We start from the raw sequence: 16981 nt of genomic DNA on the forward strand, positions 1-16981 counted from the left end.
TGTGGTTATATTAATGATGCATGTGATTTTATTTCACTATTACTATTGTGACTTTAAGATTGAAGTTGTAACTTAAATCTTTAACCTGTCCTCAATTTATGGCCAGTCTAATCCTGAAATTTGATGTCACCTGTTTAGAAAGACAGAAAATTACAATTGCCTCAGTCCAACATAATCCATAATGAACTCAAATGAGCTTGTGCAAACCGTGCCCACTATTGACCTGCTCCAGCTGTATTGCCTTGGACAAGCTTTATCAGATTTGAGTACAAACCAGTTCACATATAATTAGTTTACTGTGTGTGGTGTTGTAAATCATGCCACAGACTAAAAATGTCATGTGGATGAAATAATGGACAGGCAATCATTATATAGATGATGTAATTACTGTTTTTTTTTTCTTTTTCTTTTTCGTGTGTCTGTGTTTTCTTTCTCCTAAATGGCTGCCTTTGTCAATAATTGCAGCGTAGCGATTTGTCAAAATCTTTTAGCTTTGGGTTTGTGTGTTTAATTCTAATTATTAAGAACTGCCACCAGGGTGCTTTCATGCGAGAAAAAGAATGAAACCTTTCTTTCTTTGGTGCAGTTTTATTTAATTTAGTAAATATGTGCAGAGAAGCCATTCTGTAGCTAGTTTAAATAGCATCTTCTGACTTGTCTTTGCTTCACATAAAGTCAGAAGGAAGAGATAACCCTTACATAACGTCTGTTCACTCCTCCCTATAACATCTGCTTGTTCAGTGATGATGTAAAATAATCACCTCTGCCTCAGAGACTAACTGAATTAGAAGCATCTTATACAAATACTTATACATTGCAAACTGCAATAAGTAATTGAAACCAAATTAGCACTAGAATTTGAGACACAGTTTGAAATCATGGAAACAGTGGTTGTGTTTGTACATTGACTGTTTCCTGTTTAATTTTAATTTACATGCAATCCAAAACTCATCTGAGTAATTCAATCACATTACTAATTACATTCTTTGTCTGACAATCAGTCATCTTTTCTGGATTTAGCTAAATCCTCCCAACAATGATGAAGAGGGTGAGATTCAATATCATGGTATTTCACAATGAAGGAGATTCAGCTGCAGATTTGAACTTCACTGTTGTGGCATCCAGTTGTTGTCTCATGTACTGAGGTATAATACCTGCCAATGTAACGCTGTAATTGTCTTTCCCCTATTTTGGCTCCTCAGTATTCCTGTGCCCAGGGCTTCTGCGCAGGGTGTACCAGAGCGAGCACCTCTTTGAATCGGACCATCAGTCAGGAGCCTGGTGCAAAGACCCTCTCCAAGCCTCTGATAAGATTTACTACATGCCCTGGACACCCTATCGTACTGACACGTTGACCGAATATTCCTCCAAAGAAGACTTCATCGCCGGAAGGCCAACGACAACCTACAAACTTCCACATCGCGTTGATGGAACTGGCTTCGTGGTCTACGATGGGGCGCTCTTCTTTAACAAGGAGCGCACGCGCAACATTGTGAAGTTTGACCTGCGGACTCGTATCAAGAGCGGCGAGGCCATCATCGCCAACGCCAACTACCATGACACTTCTCCTTACCGCTGGGGAGGGAAGTCTGACATTGACTTGGCTGTTGATGAAAATGGACTTTGGGTGATTTATGCCACTGAGCAGAACAACGGACGGATTGTCATCAGCCAGCTCAATCCCTACACGTTACGCGTTGAGGGGACGTGGGACACAGCTTATGACAAGCGCTCAGCATCCAACGCTTTCATGATCTGTGGAATCCTTTATGTAGTGAAGTCAGTGTATGAGGATGATGACAACGAGGCAACGGGGAACAAGATTGACTACATCTACAACACCGAGCTGAGTAAAGATGGGTTTCTGGACATTCCCTTTCCCAACTCCTATCAGTACATCGCTGCAGTGGATTACAATCCCAGGGACAACCTGCTGTATGTGTGGAACAATTACCATGTCGTGAAATACTCTCTGGACTTTGGAACTTTGGATAACAGGCTCGGTAAGACCAACATATTTCTTTATACTACATATACTCATAATATTCATACATTTCAGTTTAGTGTTTGAGATTGGGTGCTAAAATGTTATGTGCTGTATGGAAAATGGCATGCAAATAGAAATTACAACAAAACATCGCGCGTCTTAAATTAAAGACCATGGAAATTCACACATTTGGTTTATTTTATTTTGCCTGTAATGACCCACTTGATTTACTTGGGCCCATTTTCTCATTTTGGTATATTCCAAAGACTTAATACAGAAGAATAGTATATAAAATGTCACACCTCAAGACCGTGTGGGCTGGTGATAATTGCCAATATGGAATGTGTTATAATCAATGTGTTATATCTGTATTTTTAATTAGTCTCCAAAAAGGAAGTGAAATTAAGTTAAACATCCAGATGTATACTGTTCATAAAAAATGGGCACCATAAAACTGCAGCAACAGCCATTGCAAGAATTCATATAATGAGATTTATAAAATAAGAATATATTTAGTCACAAAAGGTAGTTAAATTATCGTGAAATCCATATCACACTGGTTGTTTAACAGTGTAAACATTTCACACTGTGTGTTTTGAACCACAAGCACAATCTCTTACCCAGTCTAGCAGTTGCCTTTGCAAAAGAACAAGCGACAGCTCAGATTAAACTCCCCAAAACTCTTTTGAAAAGCCTAATTTATTCGCTCCATTGTTCTTTTTATAAATTGGTGCTTGTTGGGAAGCATGAAACGGAAAAAAGAACCTTTTATGACACACCAAGGTAATTCTTTTGCTCTATCTCATCAACAGCTCTAGTCAAAAATGTCACAAGTTATTTAACTGTGAAGTCTTTACCTCTGCTTTCTCCTCTGGAGTTTTCTCTGCCTACAGCTTGCCACTTTCATTTATTTTCCTCAGCTGGCTGCTGTTCTACCCCAAATCTTTTTTATACAGAGTCCTGCTTCAACACGTCCTGTATTGTACGTCTACTCATTGACTAGCCATTCTTATAGTGTTTGGTTTTGATGAGACACAATAATATAATTTGTTGTAAAATGTACTTTAGGAAACTAAATGGTGCTGATATGTGCTTTCTGTATTAAATGATTATCCATCACCTTTTAACAGTTACCCAATGATGACACCCATTTGCATATACACACTCACAAGCGAATGCAAATTCTCAGCACTAGACTTCCCAGTGAGATCTTGACTTTTGTGTTTGGCTGCTGTTGTGCAGAATCGACTGCCCTCCAAAGAGACTGCCGCATGAATATGGATAATAAAATGTTGCATTAACCCTCAGGAGTCGACAGACGCGCCGGCGCGTCCTTATCACAAGACCACTTTAAGACCACGTAGCTGCAAGACGCAGCCTCGCTGAATCCCAGTTTTTTTTGTGTCGAAAGTGGGCACTTCAAACTATATACCAGTTTTTAAATTTTGTTAATATGTCAAGTAAAACCCGAGTTATGATAAAAAATATACGCACTGTTTTTTTCGTGACCATTGCCATCACGTTTGGTGCGCGTTTGGTGCGCGTTTGGGGCGCGCATTTTGTTCAAGAAGACGCAGTAAACACCAGCGCATTGAGCGCACTTCATTCAGCGCATTTCAGCGCATTTTCCCCAGTCGGATTTTAGAGTTTTGTGTGATTTTAGGTCCAGTGTGTCAATACAGTATGTCAAAATGAAAAAAACAACAGTAAATCACACTTGTGAGGTTGTGCTGATCAAAAATGATTCAAAAATGGCAAGATAAAAAAAATTCTAAGTTGAAATATAAAATTAGAATCAAAAATAGTCAACAACTGACAATTATACATGACTTCAGAGGGTTAAGTGGATGGATGGAGTCAAAGAACAAGAATATAAATGTCAGATAAACAGAGGCATAAGAAATGAAAGAGTGATTGAATGGACTGTGGAGTAATAAAACATTTTATTTGATCAACTCCCAGACAGACACAGAGGATTCAGACTTATTCTGGTGAAGGTGTTTTTAGCTGGGCACATTTTCCTCACAGTTGTCCGACAGTACGTAATTGTGTTCAAATTCATTGCACAGAAATTATCGCAAATTTGATGACTTTACTCATGAAAATCAAAAAAGGCTTGTAGCTCGTCTCGGACTTGAACACCATTGATGAATTTGAAAATGCTTGATAATTTCCCTGATTGACTTGTCTTGGGACTTGAAAGCACAGACTTTGACTTGTGACTGGACAATGACTGCCCACCTCTGCAAATTAGTCTGTGTTTGCGGCTGAATCATGTTGTTTGAACCATTTACATGCCGGTCCTCTGAGGATGTGCTGGGATCAAATAGCTAAATGTGGTTGAGCAAAACCTGTAAAACGCAACCAGTTCGGAGCTGTCGGAGCTTTTGCTGTCATTCGGTGAGCTCTAAAATTTGGGCAAGCCAGAATACTCTGTAGAAATCAATGCGGTACATTGCTGTTGCTGCAAACATGAGCTTTTGGAATTCGATCCAGTGTCATGATCACCGTTCCTGATAACACTTCCAGAAAGGTGTCATTCCGTGATCGCTCTAATGCGAGCTCATTTCCACTTGTGCTTCCACCGCTGGGAGCATGCATGACCTGCCATACCAGTGGAGCATGTTACATGGGCAACCGAGCAGGAGAGACATGGCCAGGCCCACAGCTGGGGCCCCGGGGCCGTCTGCTGAACCACATGGGCCGTGGCACAGCACATGCTACAGGGCAGTAGACGGGGAACAGGAAAATGATATCTGGATTCGCACAGGAATTAGTATCTGGATCTGTCTAATTGTGTCTAATTAGTGATGATTTGATCTTTTGTCTTTTATTATTCCTTAAGTGTTTGGTAGAAAGCAGATGGGAGTTTTTTGTTTTTTTTTAATTACCTCTCCAAAGAAAAAGTAAATAACTTTTTATGATATTAATTGTTTTTCCTGCACTTTGATGATGACTCCCTGCATTAGTCCTGATCTCTGCAGCTGCTGAAGTCTTTTTAACAGACAGAACATTTTTTTTTGTCCAAACAGGCTGTTTTCAAGGACAGATGATCCATGCCCAAGAGTGCTACCATGACAACTCCATTGATAATTAAATTCACAGAATTGGTGATTAAAAGCTGTGCTGCTCTGCTATTAGCAGGCAGATAAGATGTAAAAGCTCTCCTACCATTAATCCCTTTTACTTGATCACATTTAATGCAGAATATGCAAGGACAACCTGAATTGCTCTATGATCTTTTTTAAATAACATAAAAGAAAAGAAAGCATAAAGGTGCCACAAAGCTCTTCGCGTTGCCCTTTAATATCAGGAAAAAGCAGGAATATGAAGCAAATTTTAGAAAGGAAAAGTAACTTTTGCCCGATGAGTAAATGAAAACGACACAAATTCTTGTGCACAATAAGCCACAATAACCTCTCTGTAGGTTGTGGAAATTGGTTCCCTCCCACTGGTTGATCCAGTTGTCCAGAAGATGCATGAAGTCACTGTCAAGACATGTTTAGTAAAATTGTTTATTACCAGGCAGTCACCCTTGGAAAAAAATGCTCCTGTTGCTTCATAAAGCTACTTTCAGTATTGTTTCATCCAACTTGGCCTCACCTTTACAAGAAAAACCTCCAAGCTGTCTGCCACAGTGAGCATGAGGCACTGGCCGCATCAGCTCTGCAGGAAAGCAAAGAGGGCAGCCACATGAGAAAATTTGCCTCAGTCTCACACCTGCTGCTACTGCACTGATGTGCTGCCATAACATAAAATTCATGCTGCGTATCCTACAGGACATTTATGTTAACTTAGATTCACTTTTTAGGTTCGAGACCGCATTTGTATACAAGGCCCAGTTCCAAAAATGTTGGAATGCTTGATAAAACGCAAATAAAAACATAAGGCAAACAAACCGTGCTTAATGTTCCTGAAGCCATGTGTTAATTTTGTTTATACAATCGAGCTCAGTAAAAGACTGAGCCATGTGGTACAGTATATAGACAAAAATATTCAGACACATCTCTTTATTATTGAATTCAGGTGTGGTATGGGGCTGTTCTGAGGTTGAGCCCCTTACTTCCAGTGAAGGGAAATGTTAATGTTTCAGCATTCCAAGACATTTTGGACAATGCTATGCTTCCTACTTTGTGGCAGCAGTTTGGGGAAGCACGACTGTGCCCCAGTGCATAAAGCAAAGTCCATAAAGACATGGCTGGATGAGTTGTGGAAGAACTTGACTGGCCCACACAGAGCCCAGACCTCAACCCCATCCAGCACCTTTGGGATGAATTTTTGCAGCATTCCACAGCTTCCCCAGTGTTTTGTTGCATATATTTTCAAAAAAATCAATGAAGTTGAGGAGGTGAAACTTTAAATATATTGTGGTCGTATTGTTTTCAGTTGAGAATGCCTCAAAAAAGGATTTGCATATTATTACACAGCCTCTCAACTTCTTTGGAATCCAGGTTCTTATGGACTTTACAATGATGTGTTTGCTGTTTGTGTATAGTAACATGGTTTCAGATTCTCACTGATTTCTATCACTGAAATTAACATATCCAGATCCAAGCTTGATCTGATGACTGCAGAACAGAGCAATCAGTGTCTATTAGCCTGTTTATGCTTCAGTATCTGCGGGGTGTTCCCTTTCTTACACAATTCAATGAGACAACCTCTGAATCTTGAATTTGCCACTTTCAGAGTAATTATTTTCTTGGCTTATGATTGGTGCATAAGATGTGGCACAGTCAGTGTCATAGATTCATTCACTGTGTGGCATTCCTGTAATCCTGCCACATGTTGCCATCTGGCCAGGGCACAGTGCCAGCCCTGCTAGCCTTGAGGGAGCCCGCAGATGTGGCGTCCCGACCTTCGTGTCGAAACAGCCGATGTTTTGGAGGCTCAGGACCATCTTGGCTCCGTTTGGAAGCGCCTATCACATACTAATTTGATTAAGACCGTCTATGCTTAGGCTGGCAAAGTTTGGTAGAGATAATTCGAGTGTGACTTTAGCTTTAAGGAATATATCGCTTAGTAATTCAAACTAAATGCCACCATTCCACAAAAAAAAAAAAAAAGAAAAAAATCTTTTGCATGCTCCACGAAGCCCTTTTGATGTGGAGGCTTAGAAATGTAGGCTACATGCTTATTTGCAGGCTACGCACTCATCACATGCCCAGTGCACCTCTTGCAGAGGGCAATTTTCTTCGAGGGAAAGTGCAAGGTTTAGGATTATAGTTCAGAATGATTTTTCCAACACTCTACACACAGGCACGCACACACACAAACACACGCACAAATGCACAGTCTTCTTGGGAACCCTTTAATGCTGCAACACAATGGGGCTCTGTTAGTAATGCAGCTTTAGATTTTTTTTAGCATGGAAACAGGGAGCACTTTGTGCTTCAGAGGCTTTTTTGAATGTGTTGGAGCCACATTCTCTCATGTAAAAATCCTTCATGATATTATGTAAAATATTATTACTTATAATATTTAAGTATTATAAGTAATAATATTATTGCATGTGTGTGTTTCACTGATCTTAGTTCGTATACTTCTGTTTTGTTTTTTCTGGTATGCAAGCTCATGTTTCAACTGATTCAGAATGTGGCATTATATATCACATGATTTTGTCTGCCATCCCTCCTACTGACTGGCCATCCATCATGAGCCTTGGCGGCTCTACTTTGATCCAGAAATCATACACAGATCACCTGTGTAGTGAGAGGGTTGGCAGGTAATTCCTCAGTGAAGGCCAACAGCCTATCCATCTCTACTGACATGAACAGAAATGAGGGGAAAAAAGTATACTTACGGTAACAAACAAAGAGTTTTGTCTAATGTGAAACTAGTTGCTGAATGGAGATAATCCGGTACAGGTGTATTTGTCCCTTTCTCTGTACCAATGTATTATGAGTGTATTTTCTGTCTCTTTTCAGCGTCTAGAGACAAAACATTTTATCATTTGTGCTTCCTCACCATTTTGCACTTGATGAATATCAAATGTGTGTAACTGAGGTTGTGATATAGTGTGTTGGATCTTCTCCTGCACTCCTGATGAGTGTGTGTGTGTGTGTGTGTGGCTACCCGGTTCCTCTGGAGACCCCAAAAATTGCCACATTAGATTTAACAGGCTTGGTGACACATAAGCTCGAGGTGATTTATTTTAGCCATTCAGCTGAGTAAATCAGATTCGAGGCCTCCGAAGCATCTTTGACTCTCTTTATCACTAGTGTTAGAGTTCCTTTGCACAGCTTTGCCCTCACCATTTGGTCCATTCTACTGTTGGTTGACAGTCATTCATCTAATTTTTTTTTTTGTTTTTTTGTTTTTTTGAAAATGGGGAGACCTTCTGTCCCTGTGCTCACACTCCTCTTTCCTCCTGTAGCTTCTCCTGGTATATTCAGCCATATTTGGTCTCCTCAGTGGCCTGAGATTCTCACCTTTTGGCTCTGGGAGTAAGAACAGAATACAACGTTTCTCTCTTTGCCTGGTTGTGTGCGATCTACTATTACAGTACTGTTTTTCATTTGAGGTTTTGAGGCTAATAAATGAGAGTATATTATTAACTGAAATTTAATCAGAATCAAATGCAGATGAGCTAATATGATTGCCATTGGTCAAAGAAGCACTTGTGTTTTGTGCTTTCCCATGCATTTTTTGTATTTTGGTCTATGGAATTCAAACCTTTAGTTCTTCCCTGTAGTGGATAAGCTTTGCTCATGTCTCCTTTGTCAGTTTAACTCAAACACTGCTCATGCCTCCGCATGTGCATGTGCGCATATATATGAGACCGGTTCATGCGCCTCTCCCAAGGCTGGGTGACCTCCATAGATGCCCTCTCAAGTCCTGGTAAGAGTGCTTCGAAATGAGAAATTAATTGCCAAACAATGCATAGCTCCCATCCATTACGGTTCTCATCATGTCAGATAATATCGAAGCATTACCGGATGTCTGGCTGCATAATTTACCGCACCCTCCACCACCGTCCTTCTGCTCCCCACATCCCTGTTGCACTCACTGATGGATTTGTAGGCCTGCCACAAAAGGCTCCATTAAACGACAGGACTTTGATCATCATTTTATCTTCCCACTATTCTCCTCAGCAAACAAGGACATGTGTAGCATTTTGGTGGTGTATGACATATACATAAGGGAATTGATAAGCTCGGGAGCTTTATGTAGATGGTACAGATTTTAGCTTAAAATGGATGATGTTTCTTCTTTCTGTATATGAATGTAAATATGTCGTCTTAGAACAAATTTGACATTGTGGCTCATGAAATAATTCTTAATTAGCTTATGGCTGAGAATTAAGAAACCACAGTGGTTAGCATGTTCTGCAGCTTTAGGGTAACACTGGGACACGTCTTTAAAACTACTGGCCAACCCTGTTTGAACCCTTCTTTCCCTCTTCTATTAAAGCTTAACATCAGCTTAATCTCTGCAGTTAGTTATTTTGCTAAGTGTCTTCTTGAGCCCCTCACGGCATTCTGTGAAGCCGGCTTTTTTCGGCTGCTTGACAGATGATTTGGTTCAAGTCCATATCCACGGCAAAAACTTCTAGAGACACTGCCAATTTGTTTTCAGTCATCAGGAATTAATATCGCCTGTGGCCACAGGACACGTTACTCAACCGTCAACAAGAAATCATTAAGAAAAAGTTTGCTATTTTGACAAACACACCCTTTAGCCTTCTTGTCTAGGTTTAAATGAGAAGGAGGAAGTATAGGAAATATAAAGCCACAGTCTGCAGCCAGTTAGCTTAGCTTAGCATAAGGACTGTCAACAGGGTGAAACAGCTAACTCTGTCCAAAGGTAACAAAATCTGCCAACAAGCACTAAATCTCCCTAAATAATTTTTTTGAGTTTGAGTTTTTATGTAGCATGAGTTGAAAATGTTATTTCTATCCATTTCAACACTGTCAAAACTTGATGATTGCACTGAGGAGCATCAAAAATTGTTAGTTTAACTTTCCTTTCGCTGCATGTGCCTAAAAAGACATTCTGACTTCAGACGTGAAGTCAGAACTACAAAATGGAAGCAGCACCCTCAGACCAAACAGCCAAAGTATAAAGTTATTTCTAAGAGATCCACTAATAGCCGGTGATCACGGATTTGCACTCAAGGAACACGTATAATTAAGTACACATTTCCCAGGACCCAGAAGTCTCATTTTGTAGACTTTTAACAGGTTAGTAGAAAGTCAATGGGTGACATCACGCAAAGACTGTCCACTATTTTCTAAAGTATGATGAAGATGTAACCATGCATAAAGGTTCAAATATTAAAATTAGAAGGTAATTGGGTTCAGCACAAGTCTGGAAGAGTCACTTTACCGTGTGATGCTCGTTTCATTGTTACCCCCGAAAGCCCTTTCCACCTCTTTTGATCTTGAGTCTGCAGAAGTTTCTCAGAGCCGACAAGCCCACTCTCGTTGTGGAAATGGCAAGTCATATAAACCGGATTCATTTCATAATAACATAGCAGGTTCCTGGAGCGAAGTAGAGTGGGCTTATCTAATTGTGGAAGCCACGAGCCCTGGGATACAGAGAGAGAAGGCTAATTAGTTAGAAATTAATGCTTTGAAATGAAGCACAAAGCTCTGTGTGTGGTGGAAACAGACTTTGTGCGTTTGGTGCAGGGGATTTTGTGCAACAGAAGCTGAGCGTAAATGAAGAGTGGAGTCGGTGTCTGAATGAGAGGAAGCCTGAGTGCCCACAGAAGTTTGCTTCTGTCTTTTATAACTGTGAAGTTCGCCTGTTTAGGTGTAGGAACACTGAGCTTAAGAAACATGAATGTCTGATGGCTGTCTGTGTAGTCTTTTCATTTCTAATCAACTTTAATGCCTTGGAGAATACATTGAAAGAAGATAAACTACTTTGAGGTTTGAGGCCATTTTTTGGAGTAACATTCTCAAACTTTGCCTAATGCCACATGATGCGTCCTAAGACCCAGTTCTAATTAAAAATACTGCAAAGAGGTAGTACTTGTGAAGTCGACACTGTGATAAGAAATTCATAAGAGCAAATGGTGAGGTCACCCATCTAGTCATATTTCTATTCTTCTTTTGTTCCATAGTTGTGTTGTGTTGTGTTGTGTTGTGTTGTGTTGTGGTTACTTTATAAAACTCACAGTGAAAACCTCCTCTGGTCAATGGTCAATCACAAGCCCATCGGAGCATACCAAAGTCTTGCTCACCTTGTTTGTGCTCTTGAGCTTAGTCCCCCCCCCTTTTCCCTTCATCCCTTTGGATAGAATAGGAAAGCTGGCAAAGCAAAACAAAATGTCCTTGTGTTGTCTCCAAGGCGATAGTGCCTGCAGACTGTGGTTGCTGTGTGCTGGCTTTCCTTTTTCTGTGCTCATCTCATGGAAAAGATATACAAGTTTCCGCAAGGACACCTTCTTCTTTTCCACTCCTGCTCTCCATCTCTCGTGTGTGTCTTTGCAGGCGTATTTAACATGCTGTGTGTTGAAAAATAATTCAACAGTGGGCTCAACGGGATCATGTGGAAGCATGCAATTAGATTCTAGACATGGTTCCTTGTGACTTTGAATTAACCTCATGCTGTGATGACAATTTCCTCAAGCCATATTCTCTTAAATTACCTCCAGCGTTATAGAAAGTGATAAGACAACTTTTATCATTATTATTTTAAAAGGACTGATAAACTAAATATATCTCATTTTAAGGAAATGTCACATACTCAGGTGTTTCTAAATTTAAGTCATTTACACAGGTAGAGTAAAGTTTGCATCGTGCACAAAGTTCCTCCAGCTGCTCCCAGGTTTTTGAACAGCTTTCTTCTTCGAAACAATGTTTTAACATATTTGGTGAATTTTTTTTTTTTTTACAGCTAAATTTACATTTTTGTCATTACAGCAAGTGAAGTACTGAAAAGGTACCGTTGGGACTGGTACCAAATTCCAAGTACTTATATTGGTTCAGGAGTGAATGGTAGCCAGGCTTAGTCCAGAAGCAGCAAATATCTCTGGAAGGGTACACTGTGTTTAATTCTTAGTTGTTATCCATGACATGCTTCAATATAGTGTAACAGAAGTTGCAGAAGCACAAGAAGAGTCATTAAGTACCCAGAGTAACAAGAAATATTAGTTACACAGCAGCATCCGTTTGAAACATCTGTCAACATTATTCACTATGAGTTATTGGTTGCACAAGACCAAAAACTATAAAACTGTGAATACGTCACGTCTGCAGTTTGCTTACTGATATCAGCCTGCATTTTGGCCAGCTGTAACAAACAACTCCCTCAGCAAAAAATCTCTCAGTTAGAACTGCTCCTGTATCAGCTGTCTTGACCAGTAGAATAATTCCCTTATCCTAATGGGCTGGTCTGCACACCTTTTTAACCACTAGCTTATCTGAGCCTGTGCACTGTGACCTTTTAGTGACCTCAATATGAGCAGTGAATTTCCATGATCAGATTTCCATGAGGTGCTCTAATGGTCTCCTTTATTATATGCAGTTTAAGCACCACGGAATGATTTCAATTATACTTTTCTACCAGGCTACTTCCCTTATCAAGAGTGGGTGGGACACATTTGAGGTTGACACCACGTCTCCTAAAAAACAGATGGATGAAGAAGCTCTTTCATAAATAATCAAATAAACAGACTGGTGTCCATGAATATATTTCTCCCTCGTATTGCACGGTCGTTGCAGATGAAGGATCCACTGGGCTGAGCTGGTGCAGATTGATGATGATGTCTAATGGTGGTTACAGAATGTAAATGGTGATGTCTTGGTGGCTGGTGGAAATGTTTAATACCTACTTGAGCATTCATGTGATTTATTTATTTTTTCTAAATCCCAGCTGATTGGTGGTTGTTTATGTTGGTTGATGAGGGTTGTGTGGGAGTGTGTGGCTGCCAGTGTGCGAGCATGTGACCATGCATACTTGTGCTTGCATCCATGTGCAGCAGTGTAACGGCATCCTTTCCAAGCCTTCGTGTTTTCGACTTAACATTAACTGCTGTGTGCCTTGCTGATTTGTTTTCTTCTGTCTGTGAGAGAAATTTGGAAGTTATGCAGGCTGCATTACCGGGTAGATGGGAGTAAAAAAAGGTTCCGCAGCAGTTTAGTTCACACTGCAAGTCAAGATTCTTGTTATCATTCCACTTTACTGATGGAGTGCCTCCACAGGAGTGTCCAAGATACCTGCGGATCTTCAAAACACAACACACTCTTTTGTTCGTGAGAGACAAGAAATACTCAATCAGCCAGAAACTCTTGCTGCTGCTGCAACCTGTTTAATCAACCTTGGCTGTCGTTGAATGCTGTTTAAGCGCTGAATGCATTGACTGCAGATAGTGGTCTGCTTCGTGTCATCGCAGCCTTCAGGCATCTTCGGAATTCCTAAACCGTGGCACTAATTTATGCCGTCTTATTTCAGAGCTTTCAAATTCACCATACAGAGAAATCGTCCAATTGCAAATTGAAAACTCACTGAACTGGATTTCAGCAGTCATGTCTGTTATCTAAGCTCTCTGGATCTGTGACATCCATTACACCTGCCAGCCTAAAATCGACCCTCATTAAATTTTGTTTTGCTCCCCTTTCATATAAAGATTGGGACCATTTGTCACTTCTGTCATTTTGATTGTATCTCTGCGTTAGTCGGAAACAACGCCTTTCCTAAATTGCATTTTTACAAAGGCCTGGATTTTGTGTCTGTGTGTGAGAAAGTGCTCTCTCATGGGAACTTATTTAAGGGGTTTACAGTGTGCCGCCTTCTTCCAAACCACACACAGTAATAAGATCATGGCATATAGAAATGTCACTACAGAATATTGAAGAATATTGTGCAGAAATAACAATGCAAATGTGTAATGAGTACTACAGAACAATGTTCCTAAATAAAGATCTTCTGTCGCACATGACAGAAAAAAACCTCTTCCCACTGTCTGAAGATAAATTATGAAATATGACCTCTGTGTGTCCTCTGACCCTCTGTGGCTAAACCAAGTCTAGCATTCATAAAAAGCCTGTTGCTAATTTAATTTGCAGGCCCCTATTTTCCAATCAGGGACACGAGGGAAAGGAACATAAAGGGGACAGAGTGGATGAGTAGATGGGATGATTTATGATGGGGAGTAGTGGAGGTCTGTATAGATTTGAGTGGGAAGAAAAGGATCACTCTGCCTGTTTGTGGACGCATCTCAGTGTGTCTGTGTATTGGTGTTATGATAGCCCTTGTTCCCAAGTGCTCAGGTAAACAGCATCATTAGCACGCACCCCCTGTAGTGTATCCACAGGGAGGAAAGAGGTATTTCAGTTTGTCCTGGCTGACCCAGAAATAGTATGTAACCACAAGATCGAGCTCCTGACTGTCAGATGTTTGCCCTCTGCAGCAGCTCTATTTAGACGGCCCGGCTGTAAGTGTACGTCTGTGTGATGTGTGCATGTTAGCTTAGCCAGCTGGGGCAGGGGGGGTTTGTGGGGGGTAGGATACCATGCATGCCCATGCAGGTCACACCTGCCAGTTCCAATTGATCCTCTTTGAGGTACCATCTCTTAAACTGACATGTGGAAAAGGAGGGAGGAATAGAACCCCTCGACGAACACTCTGTCTTTTTTCACCAGCACCAACGTAAATTTTACTCTCAGACATTAATGAAGTGTGGCTGAAAAAAGAAAGACGTTTACTCTCAACCCTCTTTTTCCAGCTCTGCATTTTTCCGAGAATTCGTCAGCTCACTTTGTTCCCCCTTTCTCCTTCGCCAGAAACATCCTCCTCTGTGATGGTGTACATGGACACGACGACTATGACAACGAGGACCACAACTCGACCAACCACTCTTACCATGACAACTACAACAGCCAGGATTACCACGACCAAGATGCCTGCCACAACGACCGTGATGGCCCAGTGGCCACGGACCACCTCCACGGTGGTGGCCCCTGTCCAGACACTGGTGGAGGGTTTGGTCCCAGATGACAGCGATAGGTCGCCGCCTTCCTCCAAGCTTCCCAACATCAGGGTGGAGTACTGCAATCCCCTGGTGATGATGGATATCTCCTGGCCCAAGACCAAGCAGGGCATGGTGTCCAAGATGCCATGTCCACCCGGAACAATAGGTAAGGTGGATTTTTAAAGAGAAATCCTGGTTTCATAACAGCTTGAGTTCAGTAATAATCGAATCAGATTAAGGTACAGGTAGACATTGCTTCATAAAAAAGCTTGCTGGTGTAATGAACATAAGCAATCAGAGAATCAAGTTCTAAACAAACCCCAAGGTTAACCAAACTTATGAGAAGATGAAATTAAGGCCATCCATTCATCTAACTAATCTGGGTCCAAGTTGTGGCGGCAGCAGGCTGCATTCACACACTTCACTCATTTGTCCACTACTGTTTTCTCTTGTTGTTTCCTCTCTTTATAGGTCTGTCACTTCGTAGTTTGTTGAGTGTCAGTTGAGTGTAACAATGTGTGACATTACACATGATTTCAAATATCCACATTCAGTTAACCTGATGAATCTTCCAAAAGCTTAATCATTCATCAAAAATTGACAAAATTTGCTTGTGACATATATAAGTTATTTTGTTATTCCTTTGTTCAGCTGGGAGGATGTCAGTTCTCTCGTTAGGAGACAAAGTCTGCTGTGAGGCTCTTCGCCTTGATGTTGGTCGTCTGTGTGTGTTTTCTTTATGTCTACACTTCCCCTGCAGCACTTGTTCTCTTGCTTCCTGTTTCACTCCTCATTCTTCCTCACTCACCGATGCAGGTCTTAAAATAGCTTTGCAATTGCATCTATATGGAAACTACTAACTAATACGCCACACACTAACCCATATTTATTTCCTCTCTCGATTGGTGCAATTAATTTGTGGCTAAACACATTTGTGTTAGGCACTTTAAAAGGGCTGCTGAGCGTTGTTTATCAGGCATCAGACCATTTGTTTACATAAATGTTGTCGTCTTTGTATCAATACTAAGGGAATGAAGTCAAGAGTGCATTAAGATAAAAATCAATATGGGTTGCTTTATATATATAAAAGCTACCTCAGAAAGCAAGAATATCTGTGACCGATGATCTAGCAGTGGTTCATACTGTAATGAGACCTTGACATTGAGCATAACCTAAAGGTCGAAAATGATGCTGCGTTCTGAAGAGAAGACTCTGAGAACTGAGAAACCTTAATATTGTAGGCCTTTATTGTCAGGCAGTGTTATTGCAAAGCAGCTTACTGGTGTTAATACATTATGACAAACCCAGAAGAGGTAATGGAAATCAGAAATGTTAAAACTGCAAAATGCGCCTTTGTCAAGGATTTTTATGAAACTTTCTTCTGATGATTTTTTTAAGAGTAAGCCATCCTAGATTGGGGAGTGACATCATACCCTCAAATCTGGCTCGAAGCCTTCAATAAAAAAGTCTGTTCGTGTCATCAATCAGCACACACACACACACACACACACACTGTACATACACGGTTCATTAATGGGCAACACCAGTACCCGTCGAGACCTCACTAACAGCCGTCATATGGCAAGATAAGAAGAACACGTACCCCATCTCCCCTCAGTGCACTCTTCAAAGCCAGTGCTCTTCAGACGACACTGCCAAGCAGAACACGACTCTGTGAGCTTCCTCTGCCACTCTTTGAAAGTTCCTCGAGCTCCCCTTCTATCTACCTCACTTCGCTCGCTGTCATTCTGTCTCCCCTCCGACTCTCTCTCTCTCCCTCTCCCTCTTTTACTCCTCTCTTTCATGCTCCTACTCCTGTCTCTCAATATAGGAGGAAATGCAGAGTCCCTTATCTTATAAACCCATCAAACATAAGGCTGTCCAGGGTGGACTGGGGAAGGAAATTATATGTCAATCAAAATTTATATCTGTTAATGCTGGCCGTCTCGCCCTCCAGCGCACCTTCGCTCTAAGTACAAGCAAGGGCACTTTAATGTCAGCATGTAGCCTTGCTGATGTCAGCTCTGAAAGTATACACGAAAGTTATTTGAGGTACAAGTCAAAGACGCTTTGTT

At 41.0% G+C, this 16981-nt stretch overlaps 1 protein-coding gene across 14 annotated transcripts in view; it reads left to right on the plus strand.

Moving 5' to 3' along the window:
- The window catches only part of LOC124054617 (adhesion G protein-coupled receptor L3-like), a 198641-nt gene that overhangs the window by 118490 nt on the left and 63170 nt on the right, over nucleotides 1–16981 (plus strand). For 7 of the 14 annotated variants that reach the window (XM_046380811.1, XM_046380812.1, XM_046380810.1 and 4 more), the window contains 2 exons: nucleotides 1194–2003; nucleotides 14719–15072. In XM_046380811.1, coding sequence (XP_046236767.1) covers nucleotides 1194–2003; nucleotides 14719–15072 — 1164 coding nt within the window. The remainder of the gene's footprint in view (nucleotides 1–1193; nucleotides 2004–14718; nucleotides 15073–16981) is intronic. The other 7 variants (XM_046380815.1, XM_046380824.1, XM_046380813.1 and 4 more) reach the window with 1 other exon arrangement.

Source organism: Scatophagus argus, chromosome 23 (assembly GCF_020382885.2).
Source record: "Scatophagus argus isolate fScaArg1 chromosome 23, fScaArg1.pri, whole genome shotgun sequence".
Taxonomy (NCBI): domain Eukaryota; kingdom Metazoa; phylum Chordata; class Actinopteri; family Scatophagidae; genus Scatophagus; species Scatophagus argus.